This window comes from Psammomys obesus, unplaced genomic scaffold, assembly GCF_907164565.1.
Source record: "Psammomys obesus unplaced genomic scaffold, mPsaObe1.curated_primary_1811, whole genome shotgun sequence".
NCBI lineage: Eukaryota > Metazoa > Chordata > Mammalia > Rodentia > Muridae > Psammomys > Psammomys obesus.
Window position 1 is genome coordinate 611,860 of NW_026596356.1, and position 14,999 is coordinate 626,858.

Genomic DNA, 14,999 nt, shown 5'->3' on the forward strand with positions numbered 1-14,999 from the left:
AGAGAGGCGCAGGCGGTCGGAAGGGCGGGGCGGCGGCGGCGGGCGGGCGCGGCCGGACGGGAGCTTCCCGGAGAAGGCGCCTGCGGCCCGAGTCCCGGTGAGTGCGGGTGGCTCCGCGCCCTGCCCTACGCTGCTTCCGCAGAGCGCGTCTCTGCGATCTCTGCGGCAGTTCGGAGCCGCTGTCGCTCGGGAAGGTCCGCTGCCCCTTCCCCTGGGTGTTGGCAACGCGGGCCCCTCCCCTACCCCAGCCGTGCTCGCGGGCCGGGACTTGGTGCCTTGCTGACACCCGCTCAGGAGACTGGCAGAGTCTCCCCCGCGCCGCCAGACCGGCCTGTCCCTCGCGCCCAGGAGTCCGCCCCGCTGCCCGAGGTCCTTCACGGACCACCGCCGTCCCCCTTGCGACGCCTAGTCCCCCATCCCAGCACAGACAAGTCTGTCCTGCAGAACCAGGTTCATTCTCGTGTCTCTGCTCTCCCGCAGTCCCCCAGGCTTCCCCAGTCCGGGGGCTTCCGTGCCGGGACGCCGCTATGGACGACATTTTCACTCAGTGCCGGGAGGGCAACGCGGTGGCGGTGCGCTTGTGGCTGGACAACACAGAGAACGACCTCAATCAGGGGTGAGCTGAAGCGCTGGCGAGCGAGAGGACGGCTGGAAGTCCGCTCTCCGCTATTTGGGGTGTTCACATCGGGCGGGGCAGCTGACACTGCTATCCAGTGTGAGGAGCAGTAAGCAAAGAGTATTGATGGAGTAGGGTGTACACAGAGGAAGCTGTGTCTTTGAGCTTTTGACTAAATTTCACAGTCGGGTTCCTGGGAACTTTGCGGCTTCTATGGACTCGTGTCAAAGGAAGCGCAGAGTGCCAGGAAATCGTCTGGATTACTTGTGGCTGGAGGGCAACTTTCTGTGCCCCAGAGCGTTGGGTAGAAGAAAAGGGCAGTAGAAGTCCGTAAGCAAAGTTCTGAAGCTGTGTAGTGACACGAAACTACCCATTTGCCAAGTGTCACCCTTGATGCAATTGCCTTGAAGTGGTGTTTTGGACACTAGAATTGGATGAGGCGACTGACTTGGTACGGGATGTGAGGGGAGTTAAAGACAGGACAAGAGGCTCAGGAGGGTTAGGTTCTTGGATACTGGAAAGTCGCCGATGTTCCATTCTGGACTGATTACAGTTATGGTGACACTGCAGGGCTGTGGAAATGTTTGGCAGGTTGTAAGCTATACCGATTTGAAGGTCTGATTGGGAGACTTAGCACAAATTATCATTTAAATGGCACCTGAAGATTCTATAGTGTGGAAATTAGTGCCTCAGAAGAGTAGAAAATAAAGGCAGAGGATGAGAAGCCTGGCAGACTGACAGGGAGCAACCATCTGAAGGAGAAATAGGAATATGGATTAAGATTAGAGAATGAATGTTTTAATGAAAGGAGAGTAGTCAATTGGAGCATAGGCTTCTGGTAAGTCAAAGAACATGAATGAGAATCTTAAAAGCCTTCATTTAGTCAGGCATGGTGGTACACGCCTGTAACCCCAGCACAGGAGGGACAGAGGCAGGCGGATCTCTGTGACTTTGAGACCAGCCTGGTCTGCAGAGCAAGTACAAGGACAGACCACCCAGAGGCCATACAGAAAAGCCCTGTCTCAAAAAAAAAAAAAAGTATTTAACTTACATTTAGAATATATTTTGTGTGAATGCTATTGCAGAAAAGTAACCGGAAACTGCAGTACACTGGACCCTTCAGAAGAAACACTACTTGTGGCAGGTGCTGGAGCCCCTGAACTAGACCTAATCTACACTCTAGAGGAGGCAGGCTTCTGACAGGGAGACAGGAAATGTGAATGCTTTCTAAAACATTGGCGATGTAGGAAAGCAAGAAAAGCAGTGTTGGAGAGTGTAACAGGTACTTTTGATTTTCTTTTGGAGACAGAGTGTCATGTAGTTCAGAATGGCCTTTAGCTCTCCATCCTTCTGCCTCAGCCTCCTGACTGCTGGGATTTCAGCTTGTTGCCACTGTGTCTGCATATAAGAGTGTATTTTTTAGGTTGGAAAGGGTCACCTACGCCAGGTTTCACCAGCTCCCATTAAGGCTGTATGTTATTTTTCTGCAATATTCAAAGTTGTTTCATTTTTTTTCCCCACATAACTTATATGCTCTGGTAGACACTAAGCTATGTCCAGTGGGAGTGGCATCTTGGAAGATTCCTTGCTGTCAAAAGGTGAAAGGGTATCATTAGGGAAACCAGAAGGTTTTGCTGGTTGAGGGGCAGGGTGTGGTGCTGGAGGCAGTTAGCTCTCTGCAGGCTTGAGATAGAGATTCAGGCCCTGAAGCGACAGTGGGCAAACCCTGTGCATTTTATCCTCAAACTTGAGCTTACTTCAAGGTCACTGCTGGATTAAAAGTCTGGGAGACAAGACTGATATGAAGGGATGTACTCACATCCTGGGAAAGCCTTGACTGATTTAACAGATGAGGGCAAACTGGAGGGGCAATTATTAAAAGCCACACACCTCCTTCAGCTGTTAGGGGATTCTGGGTGACCAAGCCGGGATCAGCGCAAGGCCCCTCCTTCAGTCCCTCACAGGAAGTGACCACAGCATGAAGGCATCTGGAGGCTGCAGGCCTAGACCACAGACCCGCCCCCTGTTCCGCCCCTTAGATCTGCATCCCAGGACTGGAGGGAATTTCCTTTTATGGCTCCAGGCTGTCAGTTTGACCCAACCCACCCAACTATTTTGTTTGTACACTTCTCTTTATGAAATATGTGTCCTTAGGGAATGAAAATACAGATCAGATAGTTTCTATTCTAAAGCTTCCATTTACGTTTTAAGTAGGAAAATCCCGTTTTGTGTGGTCACCTGCCTCATCAGTAATCAAAAGCATGTTTCCTTGTCATTATATCCCTCCAAACATTTTAATTCCATTCCATTTTTAGATGTTAGTTTCAATACCAGAGCCAAATATTAAGCTTGTTCCCTTTCCTAAGTTATGGCCTGTCTTCTCCAGTATGCCCCTCTCCCCTATTAACCTGCATAGAACATCAGCTCTCAGCCCATCCTCAAGCATATGGTCTAAGAGGCAAGACAGCTCACAACAAATTCTTAAAATCAGTCAGTGTAACTCTATACTAAGGAGATGCAGTGGAACAAGGATTATAGATGTTATTAACAAGAGGTATGACTGGAAATAAAGCTTAGTGGTATAGCATGTGCCCAGTATATGGGATGTCCTGGGTTTGATTCCTAACACTGTAAAAAAGGGAGGACAAGGAGTCAGTGAAGTCAGAGGACGCCAGGAAGAGTACTACCACCTAACCAAGTACGACTGCTAGGATAGGGGTTGTGGCAAGCGGCCATTAAAGTAATAAACCTTACAACTGTTGGGGTATCCAGGCAATTGTTTGGGTGTGAAGCTCAAGGGAAATCTGAACTGAACTTTAAGAATTGCCAATACGACTAAGAACTAAGTACTAGAGAGGCAAGCCTTCTCAGTGAGTATAGACTTTTTCCCCCAATGAATGGAAGCTTTTGTCCCCCACAACTCCAGCTTAGTGTCTCTGCCCTTTTCTCTAAGGGATGATCATGGCTTCTCCCCCTTGCACTGGGCCTGCCGAGAAGGCCGCTCTGCAGTGGTTGAAATGCTGATTATGCGGGGAGCCCGGATCAACGTGATGAATCGTGGGGATGACACCCCCCTGCACCTGGCAGCCAGTCATGGACACCGTGACATTGTACAGAAGGTATGGGTACACCCTTCACCACCCGGATCTCAAACTCACAATATGAAGTCAGTAGCGGGCACTGTCATGGGGGAATGTGCACTGTTCTTTCCTTGTGCCTGGACACAGCTATCTCACATTCGGGGCTATCTGACTGTGCCTTTTTCCTTTCTTGGCTCTGGGCTGCAGCTGCTGCAGTACAAGGCTGACATCAATGCAGTGAATGAGCATGGGAATGTACCCCTTCACTATGCGTGTTTCTGGGGCCAGGACCAGGTGGCAGAGGTAAGTACTCAGACCATGTCCGAGGATGAGTGGAAAGCAAATTGAGCATGGAACCGTTAGTCCATTCTGTCAGTCCTACTGTGTGACACTCACAGAATTGTGCCCCACACCGAGAATGTTTATGACTCACAGTAACGGAGGCCCCTGAACAGTTACCTTTTCTTTTCAGGACCTGGTGGCCAATGGGGCCCTTGTAAGCATCTGTAACAAGTATGGAGAGATGCCTGTGGACAAAGCCAAGGCGCCCCTTAGAGAGCTTCTCAGAGGTCCACTCTCTACCCCAGCTACTGTCCTCTCGTCCCACCTTGCATCTCTTCCCTCCACAGCACAGTTATGCTGAGACTGTTTTTCTTCCCCAGAACGGGCAGAGAAGATGGGCCAGAATCTCAGCCGTATACCATACAAGGACACATTCTGGAAGGGGACCACTCGCACTCGGCCCCGTGAGTCACTGCTGTGGGGGAAGGGTTGTAACGCAGGCTCCTGTACTGTTGGGGTCGTGTTAGGGTGAAACTGGGGACCTGACCTGCCCATATTCTCAGGAAATGGGACCCTGAACAAACACTCCGGTATTGACTTCAAACAGCTCAACTTTCTGGCAAAGCTCAACGAGAATCATTCTGGAGAGGTGATCCCTGCCCTTCTTGCTTCTCCTTCTCCAACAGCCACTAACTGTCCACTCTGTATTCCTAATTAAGGTTTTCTTCCAGGTAGTAGAAAAGAAATGGTATAGCTGAGCTAATGCGTTGTAACCTCTACCTGTCCTTCAGCTCTGGAAAGGCCGCTGGCAGGGTAATGACATTGTTGTGAAGGTGCTGAAGGTTCGAGACTGGAGTACAAGGAAAAGCAGGGACTTCAATGAGGAGTGTCCCCGGCTCAGGTGAGACAGTTCAAGTATAAGCTGTTGTTTCCAAGGGACCCAAATAGTACTGAAAAGGGAGATTGTGTTGGGTCTTGCCACTCTCTCTCCCAGGATTTTTTCACATCCAAACGTGCTTCCAGTGCTGGGTGCTTGCCAAGCTCCACCAGCTCCCCACCCAACCCTCATCACACACTGGATGCCGTATGGATCTCTCTACAATGTACTACATGAAGGCACCAGTAAGGACGCTGGTCTTGTTGGGGAGGGATTGGAATAGGGGTGGTAGACTATGAACTATTGGTTCTTGCTTCCTGTTAGATTTCGTTGTGGACCAGAGCCAAGCTGTAAAGTTTGCTTTGGACATGGCAAGAGGCATGGCTTTTCTCCATACACTAGAGCCTCTCATACCTCGGCATGCACTCAACAGCCGGAGCGTAATGGTGAGGCCACAAGTTCACTTCTGGTCCCCAAAGCCCTTTGCCTGCCTAGAATAGGACCCACCTTTTTCAACTTAACTTCTCTTCCTCAGATTGATGAAGACATGACTGCCCGAATCAGCATGGCTGATGTCAAGTTTTCTTTCCAGTGCCCTGGACGCATGTATGCACCTGCCTGGGTGGCCCCTGAAGGTAGGTGAAGGCATAGTGTTAGGAAATTAAGAAGAACCAGCCAGTGACAGGAGAAGAGGCAGAGACTGGGCAGGTTAGGAAGCTGGAATAGTAAGCCCTATTCCTTCTAGCCCTGCAGAAGAAGCCTGAAGACACCAACAGACGCTCAGCAGACATGTGGAGTTTTGCAGTGCTTTTGTGGGAACTGGTGACACGAGAGGTGCCCTTTGCTGACCTCTCAAATATGGAGATTGGAATGAAGGTGAGCACAGAACTGCAGATACTTGCAGAGGTGTGGTGGTACTGACAATCACTGTGGTAAGCATTTCTCAGAATTAATACAGATATACAGTAATGTTACCATTCAAGGGTCAAAAGGTTTTTACCTATATGGCGAATTCTGAAGCTCACTCTGTTCCTCATAATTTGCAGGTGGCACTGGAAGGCCTTCGGCCTACCATCCCACCAGGTATCTCCCCCCATGTGTGTAAGCTCATGAAGATTTGCATGAATGAAGACCCTGCAAAGCGACCCAAGTTTGACATGATTGTGCCCATTCTGGAGAAGATGCAGGACAAGTAGGACTTGGAGGTCCTTGCCCAAACTCCAGAGGTGTCAAAAGTTTGGGAAGTACACTTCCCCAAAGCTGAAGGCCTCTGATTGCCTCCCCTGTCTCCAATCATGGTACTTCCCCAGTTACGGGGCTAATCCCCTACTCCCATCCCTACTACTGTAGCCCCAAAGAGGGGCTGGGCTCAGAGCTTTGTCACTTTCCACATGATGTCTCCCAGCATGGGAGGGATCAGCCCCGCCTGTCACAATAAAGTTTATTATGAAAACAGGCTGGTGTGGGGACAGAGGGAAAGACAAATACATCTTGGGTTGGGTGGCTCAGGTGAAGTAGTGCGGCTTCTTCACATTGATGCCATACTCGCTGAGAGCTGGGGTCAAGTCTTCCATGGTTAAGGTGTACTTGCGATCCTGGGGGAAGAAGGAAGACCACCAGCTGAGCACAACAAGCCCAGGTTCCAATCTCTCATGGGTGACCCTGAGCAGGCCGGACACCTCCCCTAGGATGCTGTTTCCCCATAGAGGTTTCAGGATAGGTTAAGCCTGTAGTGCTGTAGGTGAACCTCCTTTCACACCTTGCTCTTGCTCCGGGAGCTGCCAGAGGCTGTGCCTTTCATTTTGCAGTGCTGTAGGGCATCGTTGGCGATATCTGAGATGAATTTCTGGGCAGCTAATGAGATGAGCCGAATTCTAGAGAGGAAAGTGGGGAGTGGGGATGAGATGGCAAACTCCACCCAGCACTCTGCAGTTAACCTACCCTGAGTTTACTCACATGCGTGGGTCTGAAGCTTCAAAGCCAGCACGGTTCAGGTAGTAGCCAGTCACTGCATCTGGGATCTGAGAAATCAAATTAAACAGTATTAGCTCTGCGCCCCGATGCGCTGGGTGGGGCAGAGAGTCAAAAGAGCCAGCAGTGTAGCAAAGAGGACGCCCGACAACACGGAGGTGTGGCTGACTGGCATGACAATGAGCCAGATGGCCTTGTTCAGGCAGGGAGCCCACCGTGGGTGTGTAATCCTCCAGCTGCATCAGGAAGTCCACCAGAGGTGTGCTGGACACTACAGGCTTCACTTCTCCATTGGCCGCGTTTGGCAGGGCGTAAACCCCGTTAGACATTGCCCCCTCTGGGGGTGCCGCGCCACCCGCTGCCACCGAGGCTGAAGGAGAATCAACAACGGAGGTGAGTGGAGCAAGGACCTCCGCCGCGGCGCCCGGTCCGAGACCCCCTCCCTCACACTGCCCGGCGCTCACCCGGCCCGCGCCGCTCCGCCGGCTCCCCGGCCCGCGCCGCGACGGGGCCCGCGCCCACAGTGGTGGCTCCAGCCCCGGGACCCCCTGCCGTCCCCGCGGGGCTGGCTTTGCTCTCCGCCGCCGTGCTGATGGGCAGCGCGGCGGGAGCCGACACAGGGGGCGCAGGACCCGCCACCGAGGCGGCACATGCCGGCGCCGCCTCGGGGTCCGCGCCGGAGCCGCTGCAGCTCATGGGGCCGGTGGGCGAGGCGGCGAACAGAGCCGCTTCCGCTTCCGCTCGTCTGGGCGCACGCCGCGTGACGTCACGGCGCCCGCCCACCTCTCTAGGCGGCCGGCGGCCCGCCGCGGTTCAGACGCCTCCGCAGCCCGACCTCTGCAGGGCTGTGGGCGGAGGCCAGCGGCAAGAGGTGTGGCCGCCCCCCGGCGGCTCCACCCTCCCCGGGCGGAGCCCCCGAGCCTCCGAAACTGCGCGCCGCACCTCGGTGCGGCCTTTGCTTGCGGACACGTTGATCAGGCACTCTCCATGGACAGTCTCCTGGCAATCTTTATTCTTTATAGTTCCCTTACTCAGCCTTGTAAGGGTTGTAGTGGATTCGGTGCGTGTCCCTCCCACCCACAATGGGTCTAGGAGTGTGCTGCTGTAAATGAAGAGATGGGTGTTTCACCCTGCAGAAATAACACGCCAAAGTCACATGTGAGGCACATTTGCAATTCAACAGTCATTCATTTAATTTCTGTTGCCAACTACTGGGCTAAGACCCAGGAATACAAGTAGAATAAGATCCTAGTTCACTAGCACCAACCGTGCTGGAAAGGAATCAAACAAATTAGCAATTTCAGTACTGTGTGGTTGTTTCCCAGCTACATGTAGGTGCAGTGAAAGGAAGAAAGGGAGCTCGCTAGCATCACTGCTTAATTCCAAGTGTCAGACGTTATCAACATTTATTCCTGATTTTGAAGGCAGGTTTTGATGCCCCTGACTTTTAGCCAGTAATCTTTGACAAGTCAATATACTGCTTGGTCTGGAAGATGATTTACCCATGGGTAGGAAGTCAACCATGTTGAGGGGCTTTGAGAGTGGCTCCCTTGCAGCTTAGAAGAAAAAGAACATGGGCTGAAAGCTAATGGAGAGAGAGACAGAGACAGAGAGAAAACTCTTTTGAGGCCTGGTCTCACTGTGTAGTCCTGGCTTGCCTGGAACTCTCTATATATACCAGGATGACCTCAAACTCACAGAGGCTTGTCTGCCCCTCTCTCCTTCCTGAGTGCTGGGATTAAAGGTGAGCAACACCACACCACCTGATAAAGATGTATTGGAGAGGTAAAGTCAGGTAAACTTGTTGGTTGAAGTTAGTAAGGAAGTGAAAAAAAAAAAAAATGAGAGTTAAGGTTTCTGGCTTGTTTGAAAGAGGCATTATATAATATACTAAGAGATGAAATAGTTTAGGTTTATGTTGTGTTTCTGTATTGAGCTATCTTATATTTGATGTATCAATCACTATGGGTCTAGATGTCAGTGATCTGTTCAAGGGATGATGAATTAAATATTAAGAGCAAAAAAAAAAAAAAGATGAACAGCAGCATTCCAGGAGTTAGCAGAAGAGGAGGCAAACCCGTGTGGGCAGAGGGAGTATACCCTGGAAACTAAGAAAAAGGGAGAAATGGGAAAGTGATGGAAAGAGCTGAAACTCAGGTTCACAGAAGCTAAATGTTTGTAAATGTCTGAGAGTTCAAATTAAAAACTGAACGTTGCCTCACTGTAGCCAAGAAGGGGAAAGTCAAAAATCAAAAATTGTTTAAGCAAAATTTAAAGCAAAATTTGTAATGATTTATTTATTTTGTTGAGAAATTTGCCAATGAGAACATATTTAAAACATTTTAAGTTTACAAATTTTTAATTAAAAGTTTACAAATTTTTAAATAAAGTTTACAATCCTTATATAGATCATTGCCAACCTGTTCTTAAGCAAGCAAACAAACAAACAAAAAGCCCATAAAATAAAGATTGACAAGTGTATACTAAATAAAATGTCAGGGAGACCATCACACTTTAGTGCAAGGGGAAGAAAGACTAAATGATTAGCGCAAAGGTCTCACTGCAGTGAATTGAGAAACAAGCTTAGGAGAAATAGAGCATACAGTCAGTCAGTGCAGAGGTGGTAAGTGTTGGACAGGCTGCTAGTATCAGTAACGGAAGACTGAACCTTCTTGCCCTGCTTTTACTTCTCAAGTTGGAAAGAGGAAGAAGAGATGGGGTTGGGGGTGAGACAAAATATGCTGGTTGTAGCATCTTGTTGATAATTTGGAGGCAGAAGTTAAGAGGTCTGGGTTTGATGGAGCACAGTAAGGTTTGAGTTGAGTCCTGCTCACAGGATTTGAGGGTTAGGGAAAAGATGTCTGCAAGCAGGCAACAGGGCTTCAGCAGGGCTTCTGTTGAGGAATAGTAAGGAACTGAGCCTTCTCCTGTAGTACATGGGACAGTTCTGCTTTCCCAGCAGGGCAGGAAAGGATCAAGGGTTGAGAAGGGTCTTCAGTAGAGCTGGAAAGTTGGGTGTTCCCCATCCTGTCACAGGATCCCAGCCAGGACCAGAGCAGAAACCCTGACCCTCCACTTCTTCGTTCAGACAGGATTCATGGCAGCCATGGGTTACCTGGGAGGAGGTGGTGGCATCAGATCTAGGCCTACTGGTACCAGTACTCCTTAGACTGCATCTTATTTATATTCATATCACTGAGGCAAGCCCACATAGCAAAAGTGCTCCAAGCTCACATCTGCCCTTCCCATATCCTATAACAACATCCACCCTCTTTCCTCCAACACTTACATCAAAGAGTCCTGCCCCATGCTGCTGATAGAGCCTCGGATTGAGAAAGCCAAGAGGGGGTCGGCCATTGAGGATTCTGTGCTCATTTATCAGGGATAAAATTCCCCCAAACACTGGAGTAGAGGCCTACAAGATGAAGTTTCAAGAATAGATCAACGTTTTAGAGGGATTAGACTTTTAAGGAATGATGCTTGCAAAGATCAGAAGTCTCTAAGGAGTCAGGGGTTCTGGGTGCAAGATTTTGTGGTAGGGGAGTGATGGTAGTTCCTGGGAAGAGGGTTTAGAGCCAAGCTGATTCTCACCGAGGTTCCAGATACCCATGGAATGGGGACTCTGTTGCTGACCACCCAGTAGCCATCAGAAAGTGCAGCAACATCTGGGTAGGCACGGCCACTAGCATTGAAGTAACTAGATGGTGGTAGATGAGAGCTGGACTTTAAGAACTGGGCCACTGCTTCCTCCTGAAGGACATTTCTGAGTGTGAGTATTGCCCAGTAGCCTGCTATCAGGCTGCTGGAATGAGGGCACCCCCCTCACCCCATCTTCCATGTATCCACACGAACATGCACAAACCTGGTATGAAGGCCGTGGGAAAACATTGCTGAAGCCTCCACCACTTATATAGTCAACTACTTCATTTGTGACAAGGAACGGATTCTTGAAGGAGGTGCCTCCTACCGTAGTGACATAAGGGCTAAGGAAAAGACAGTATTCAGATAGTGGGTGACTTCCAAGACGTGTGGAGGTGGGTGGGGTTGCTCTGGGACTTACAGGAAAAGGGAGTAAGACTGTGGAAGCCTGTATACAAGGTTTACTGAGATTGGAACCCCTCAAGACATAACTTGAGTTGACTGTGTATACTTTTCTACATGAAAAACAAAACAAAACAAAACCCTGCAACTAAAATGCCTAGAGACCAAGGAAGAGAAACACTGGTTGCCATATGCTGCTCAGAAGTCTTGCAGCCTGGGACATATAGGAAGAAAAGGGGTGAGTACAGCAACCAAAACAGGTAAAGCTGAAGGCTGGGCCATAGAAACACCTGGTCAACATCACAAGTGAAAGATCTGTGGGGTGTCTTACCTAGAAGCAGGAAAGCTAGGACGGAACTTGTGTCTTCCGGAGACAGACCAACACCCAGCTCCAGTGTCACCTGGGAGAGACATATTGCCAGTAGTCCCTGTTAAAGCTCTGAGTTCCTATTATGAATCAGAAACCAGGCTGAAGGGTCAACCGGGGTAAAGTATCCAGGTTGGGTAGGTGCACAGTCTAAGTTTAGGGTGGAAGGTTACCTGAAGCAAAAAGTAGGGTGAGACCCCGAGCAGCAGCCTTCATGAACTCAGTGTTGACTCTCTGGATGTAGATGCTGCTGAGGGAATCTTCATCATCTCCATAACTCACAGTATGTACATGTGGCAAGGCTGACTCATTGCTGAGAAGCAGGAGCCACTGTAAGAAGGGCTCCTGTGCCTCGTGCCGGCCTGGATTGTTTTTAAAGAAGGGGTATGGGTAGTCATTGGAGGATTGCTAGACTTTCCCTTCAAGTTCATGGCAGCCCCTTGATGAAATGAAGCAGAGATCAGCAGCCAACTCCAACCCACACTCCCACCCCCCCTCATTCTCTTGGCAATACCGGGGCTACTGTAGACCCAAGTGGTGATGTTAGCACCAGCACTCATCAGGTATTCCACATCTAGACTGGCCTCGATCCCAGCTCGACCTCGCCCCTGTTTTCCAACCACTTTGGCTACTGATACGTGGTGTGCAAAATCGCCACCAAACAGGCGCATGAACTCGGTCAGGTCTGAGTTATGGAAGTACTGTTCCAGGAACTGCAGAAACATTCAAACCAGGGATCACGGATCAGAGAGTGAGGCCTAGGGCAGAAAGGCATTACAGATATTTTGGGGAGGTGGTGAGGACCTCGGGGCTTGGCTCACCTGGGCGCACGCCTGGCTATTGTTGGTAGTGCCTGACCCCACATCTTGCACTGTCAGGTTGTAGCGCTGACGGAGCACAGATGGAGTCACCCCCAGGTGCAGGCCAACACTTTCTACCCCGCGTGGTTCTGGGCGTTGTCTCAGAGATGATGTAGGGGGAAAACGGTGCAGTCCCCCCACTGTGAGAATGGGTCAGGCGTAAGGAGGTGGCACAGATACTACCACTCACTTTACTACTGGCGATACCCCTTGCCTCTTGTGGCATCTAAACTTCTTCAGCCCCCAGATCTGCCTTCCCCAACCTCCACCAGTCCCACTGGGCTTACCAAAATCCACATGAGAGGCCAAAGCCTGGGGAAGCTGGTAGGGATGTGGGGACCTTACAACGTGGGTCTCTGCAGGTCCCCCCACATAGCGATGGAATTCAGCCCCAGGGAGCAGCAGCTCAGCCTGCCTGGAAGTCAGAAAACAGAAAGCATGGAGGGGAGCAGAAGAGTTGGCCTGAGCCGCCAGTCATCATCTCCTCATGCATTAGCTATACCCACAGGCTCTCAGCAAGCTCTCAACTTCCTCCTTTTGGGGTATTTTGTCTCCTTGGAGTGACAATTAACTCCATGGGGCAATCAGTACTTCTCACCAGACACTCAGCCAGCAAGTCAGAAAGTCCTGTGTGATCACTGAATTGCAATCCCGGGCTCCAGCTGCTGAGAGCCACTTTTGGACAGTGCGGAGGGTGAGTTGTGATGGCTGGACCAGCTCAGCTACATCCTTTAGGGTTAGGTACTTTCCTGTAGGGATTCAGAAGAGGATCTTGTCTTCATTTGTGCCTGTTTGAACCTCAATCGGTAGACATCAAGCCTTCCCAAGAACTGTGTAAGTGCTAGGCATACTGGGAATCTAAGGGAAGTAAAGGCTGGAGAGACTTGGAATGTCATGACCAGAAAATGTAGTACTACAGTCACAAAAATTCAAGAAGGTTAATAAACTTTAACTGTACCAGTTTAAGCTTATCTTCAAAACTTTTCCCCAGATTTTTGGAGCCAATTATACAGAGCCTTCTAATTTAGCTCATCTTCATGCTTGTTGATTTTAAACAACGTAATCGTGAGTCATTCTTTCCTGCATGCAAGGAGTTTCCTCAGTGATCTGAGTATGCCCCTCCCCCACCTTCAGTTTCAGTCTTCACATACACACACACAAACACCACACTCTTGCCTCATCATGCAGGACTTTAAGCAGGGTAAGGATCCAATCCAACCTGACCATCAGAGAGAATGTTCTGGAACACAATGGGAAGTGCTCTGGAGAGGAGGGTGAAGGAGATAAAACTGCAAGCCAGTCAGGGTGCTGGGCAGTAGTCCAGGAGAGAATAAACAACTGAGTGGGTGAAAAGAGGGATGGCCAGAGTGGATTAACCCAAAGACAATTTAGGAGTTGAACAACTTCAGTATTGGAAAAGAGGAGGATGTGGAGTAGATATGCCAGTGGGGAAAGGAACATGATTTGGTAATCACTTACACAAACTGAGTGCTATATCTCCACTTGGTAGCTGGCAAGTAGAAATCAAAATTTCAATCTAGATCTGACTATAAAACGTGTACTCTTAAACACATCTACCCCATTCCTGCCCTTGTCTTACTGGAGGTTGAATCTAGGGTTTGTACATGCTGGGTGAGCACCCTACCCAAGCCCTAAATTTTTTTTTTTTTTTTTAATCTTGGCAGTCCTGCTATACTGCCCAGGCAGGCCTTGGATTCAAAATCCTCCTGTTTTAGCCCACGGAGCTAGGATTATTACCTCATGCCACTAGGACTGAAGAACTCAGGTGGAAAATGGGGGGGGGGGGCATACATAAATTCAACAGTTACTGCCATCTGTCTATCATAACAGAAACATGATCCTACATGATCATCACCAGGCAATGCCTGCCTGGTTCTGGCCTCCCACCACCTGCCCCCACTTCTGATAGGCACCATATCGAGGAGAGCTGGGATCCGATACAGCCTGCACCAGCTCCGAGAGTTTTTCCAGGTTCTGCTGTTTCAGCGCAAAAGTGAGACTCAGCTCTTCCTCAGGGTCCACGCGGCCCAGGGACACCCAGCCTGGGGGCAGCCTGCAGGGTCAGGGACATGACTTGGTTAGGCCATAAATGGGAAATCCAATTCATGAATGTTTGGGCTTAAGAAGAGAGGCTTCTGGTGGAACCCCAGACGCAGATAAGGACCATATGAGGTAAATGACAGGAGATTAAGCCGAGGTGGGGTGGCAAGTAAGGTGTACAGTGGAGACTGGCAGCAGTTGTGAGGGTGAGAAAAGCTAAGACCAAGTCAGTGGCTGCGGAGACTCGTCCGGGGAAAGCACCAACCGTACTAAATGAACTCACATCCACCGCTGGTCCGGCTCAGGGCTGTGAGTGCATTTGCCCGCGACGACGAGAGCAAGGAGCCCCAGGAGGCTGCAGAGACCGCAGGTGGGTTTCATCAGGAGCCGAACCATCACAGCGTTCCCTCTACAACATGTTACTGCTAAAGTGGTCCCCTCAGCCACCCTTCCTGCCTCCCACCTCAGTTTCTCACCACGCTGGGAGTCCCATTTTGGCTGGCAGGGGATCTGTAGTCATGTGACAAGTCACATGAGCACGGCCTGGCACCTCCTCCATCTCCTTGCCTAGTAACTAGTGACGTTGCTGACTCCTCCCTCCCAGATGAGCCACTCTGCAAGCTGGGGCTGCTGCTAGGATTCCTCCACTATGCTGTGTTGCGCATTAAGCACAGGGGTCCTCATCTGCTGTTGAAGTCTGTTTCTCCAGGAGTCACAAAGGAGTGGGCTCTGAGGCCGATAGGTATTCTCCTGGCTGTACAATATTAGAAAAATTGGCTCTCAGAGAGTAGTTTTTTTTTTTTTTTTTCATTTAAAATTCAGTGGCTGTTACGTAAAAGGAATT

At 50.1% G+C, this 14,999-nt stretch overlaps 3 protein-coding genes across 3 annotated transcripts; 1 reads left to right on the plus strand and 2 right to left on the minus strand.

The window, feature by feature from the left end:
- Window positions 1-32: 32 nt before the first annotated feature.
- On the plus strand, window positions 33-6,310 carry Ilk (integrin linked kinase). The gene is made up of 13 exons (XM_055597389.1): window positions 33-97; window positions 481-616; window positions 3,570-3,735; window positions 3,904-3,999; window positions 4,169-4,265; window positions 4,359-4,442; window positions 4,542-4,627; window positions 4,770-4,879; window positions 4,973-5,100; window positions 5,180-5,301; window positions 5,391-5,490; window positions 5,601-5,731; window positions 5,902-6,310. The coding sequence occupies exons 2-13, from the start codon at window positions 528-530 to the stop codon at window positions 6,049-6,051; spliced, it is 1,359 nt and encodes a 452-aa protein (XP_055453364.1). The 5' UTR covers window positions 33-97; window positions 481-527; the 3' UTR covers window positions 6,052-6,310.
- Taf10 (TATA-box binding protein associated factor 10) lies at window positions 6,283-7,591 on the minus strand. The gene is made up of 5 exons (XM_055597392.1): window positions 7,291-7,591; window positions 7,042-7,196; window positions 6,812-6,876; window positions 6,615-6,729; window positions 6,283-6,450 (listed from the first exon to the last, which is right to left on the minus strand). The coding sequence occupies exons 1-5, from the start codon at window positions 7,520-7,522 to the stop codon at window positions 6,361-6,363; spliced, it is 657 nt and encodes a 218-aa protein (XP_055453367.1). The 5' UTR covers window positions 7,523-7,591; the 3' UTR covers window positions 6,283-6,360.
- A 1,505-nt stretch (window positions 7,592-9,096) lies between these two features.
- Window positions 9,097-14,692, minus strand: Tpp1 (tripeptidyl peptidase 1). Its single transcript, XM_055597432.1, has 13 exons — window positions 14,632-14,692; window positions 14,439-14,510; window positions 14,029-14,168; window positions 12,693-12,843; window positions 12,382-12,509; window positions 12,056-12,234; window positions 11,749-11,947; window positions 11,408-11,596; window positions 11,199-11,268; window positions 10,689-10,809; window positions 10,418-10,576; window positions 10,116-10,241; window positions 9,097-9,941 (listed from the first exon to the last, which is right to left on the minus strand). The coding sequence occupies exons 1-13, from the start codon at window positions 14,673-14,675 to the stop codon at window positions 9,801-9,803; spliced, it is 1,719 nt and encodes a 572-aa protein (XP_055453407.1). The 5' UTR covers window positions 14,676-14,692; the 3' UTR covers window positions 9,097-9,800.
- Window positions 14,693-14,999: the final 307 nt, after the last annotated feature.

Bases quoted from the DNA above. Each gene is read 5' to 3' on its own strand.
- Ilk (XM_055597389.1), top strand. From the start codon at position 528: ATGGACGACATTTTCACTCAGTGCCGGGAGGGCAACGCGGTGGCGGTG. The intron at 617-3,569 runs GTGAGCTGAAGC...CTTTTCTCTAAG, and splicing joins GAGAACGACCTCAATCAGGG to GGATGATCATGGCTTCTCCC. The intron at 5,302-5,390 runs GTGAGGCCACAA...TCTCTTCCTCAG, and splicing joins TCAACAGCCGGAGCGTAATG to ATTGATGAAGACATGACTGC.
- Taf10 (XM_055597392.1), bottom strand. From the start codon at position 7,522: ATGAGCTGCAGCGGCTCCGGCGCGGACCCCGAGGCGGCGCCGGCATGT. The intron at 7,197-7,290 runs GTGAGCGCCGGG...ATTCTCCTTCAG, and splicing joins GGCGGAGCGGCGCGGGCCGG to CCTCGGTGGCAGCGGGTGGC. The intron at 6,451-6,614 runs GTGTGAAAGGAG...TTCTTCCCCCAG, and splicing joins GCTCCCGGAGCAAGAGCAAG to GATCGCAAGTACACCTTAAC.
- Tpp1 (XM_055597432.1), bottom strand. From the start codon at position 14,675: ATGACTACAGATCCCCTGCCAGCCAAAATGGGACTCCCAGCGTG. The intron at 14,169-14,438 runs GTGAGTTCATTT...CTGACCCTGCAG, and splicing joins GAGCCGGACCAGCGGTGGAT to GCTGCCCCCAGGCTGGGTGT. The intron at 12,844-14,028 runs GTGCCTATCAGA...GAATCCCTACAG, and splicing joins TCCCAGCTCTCCTCGATATG to GAAAGTACCTAACCCTAAAG.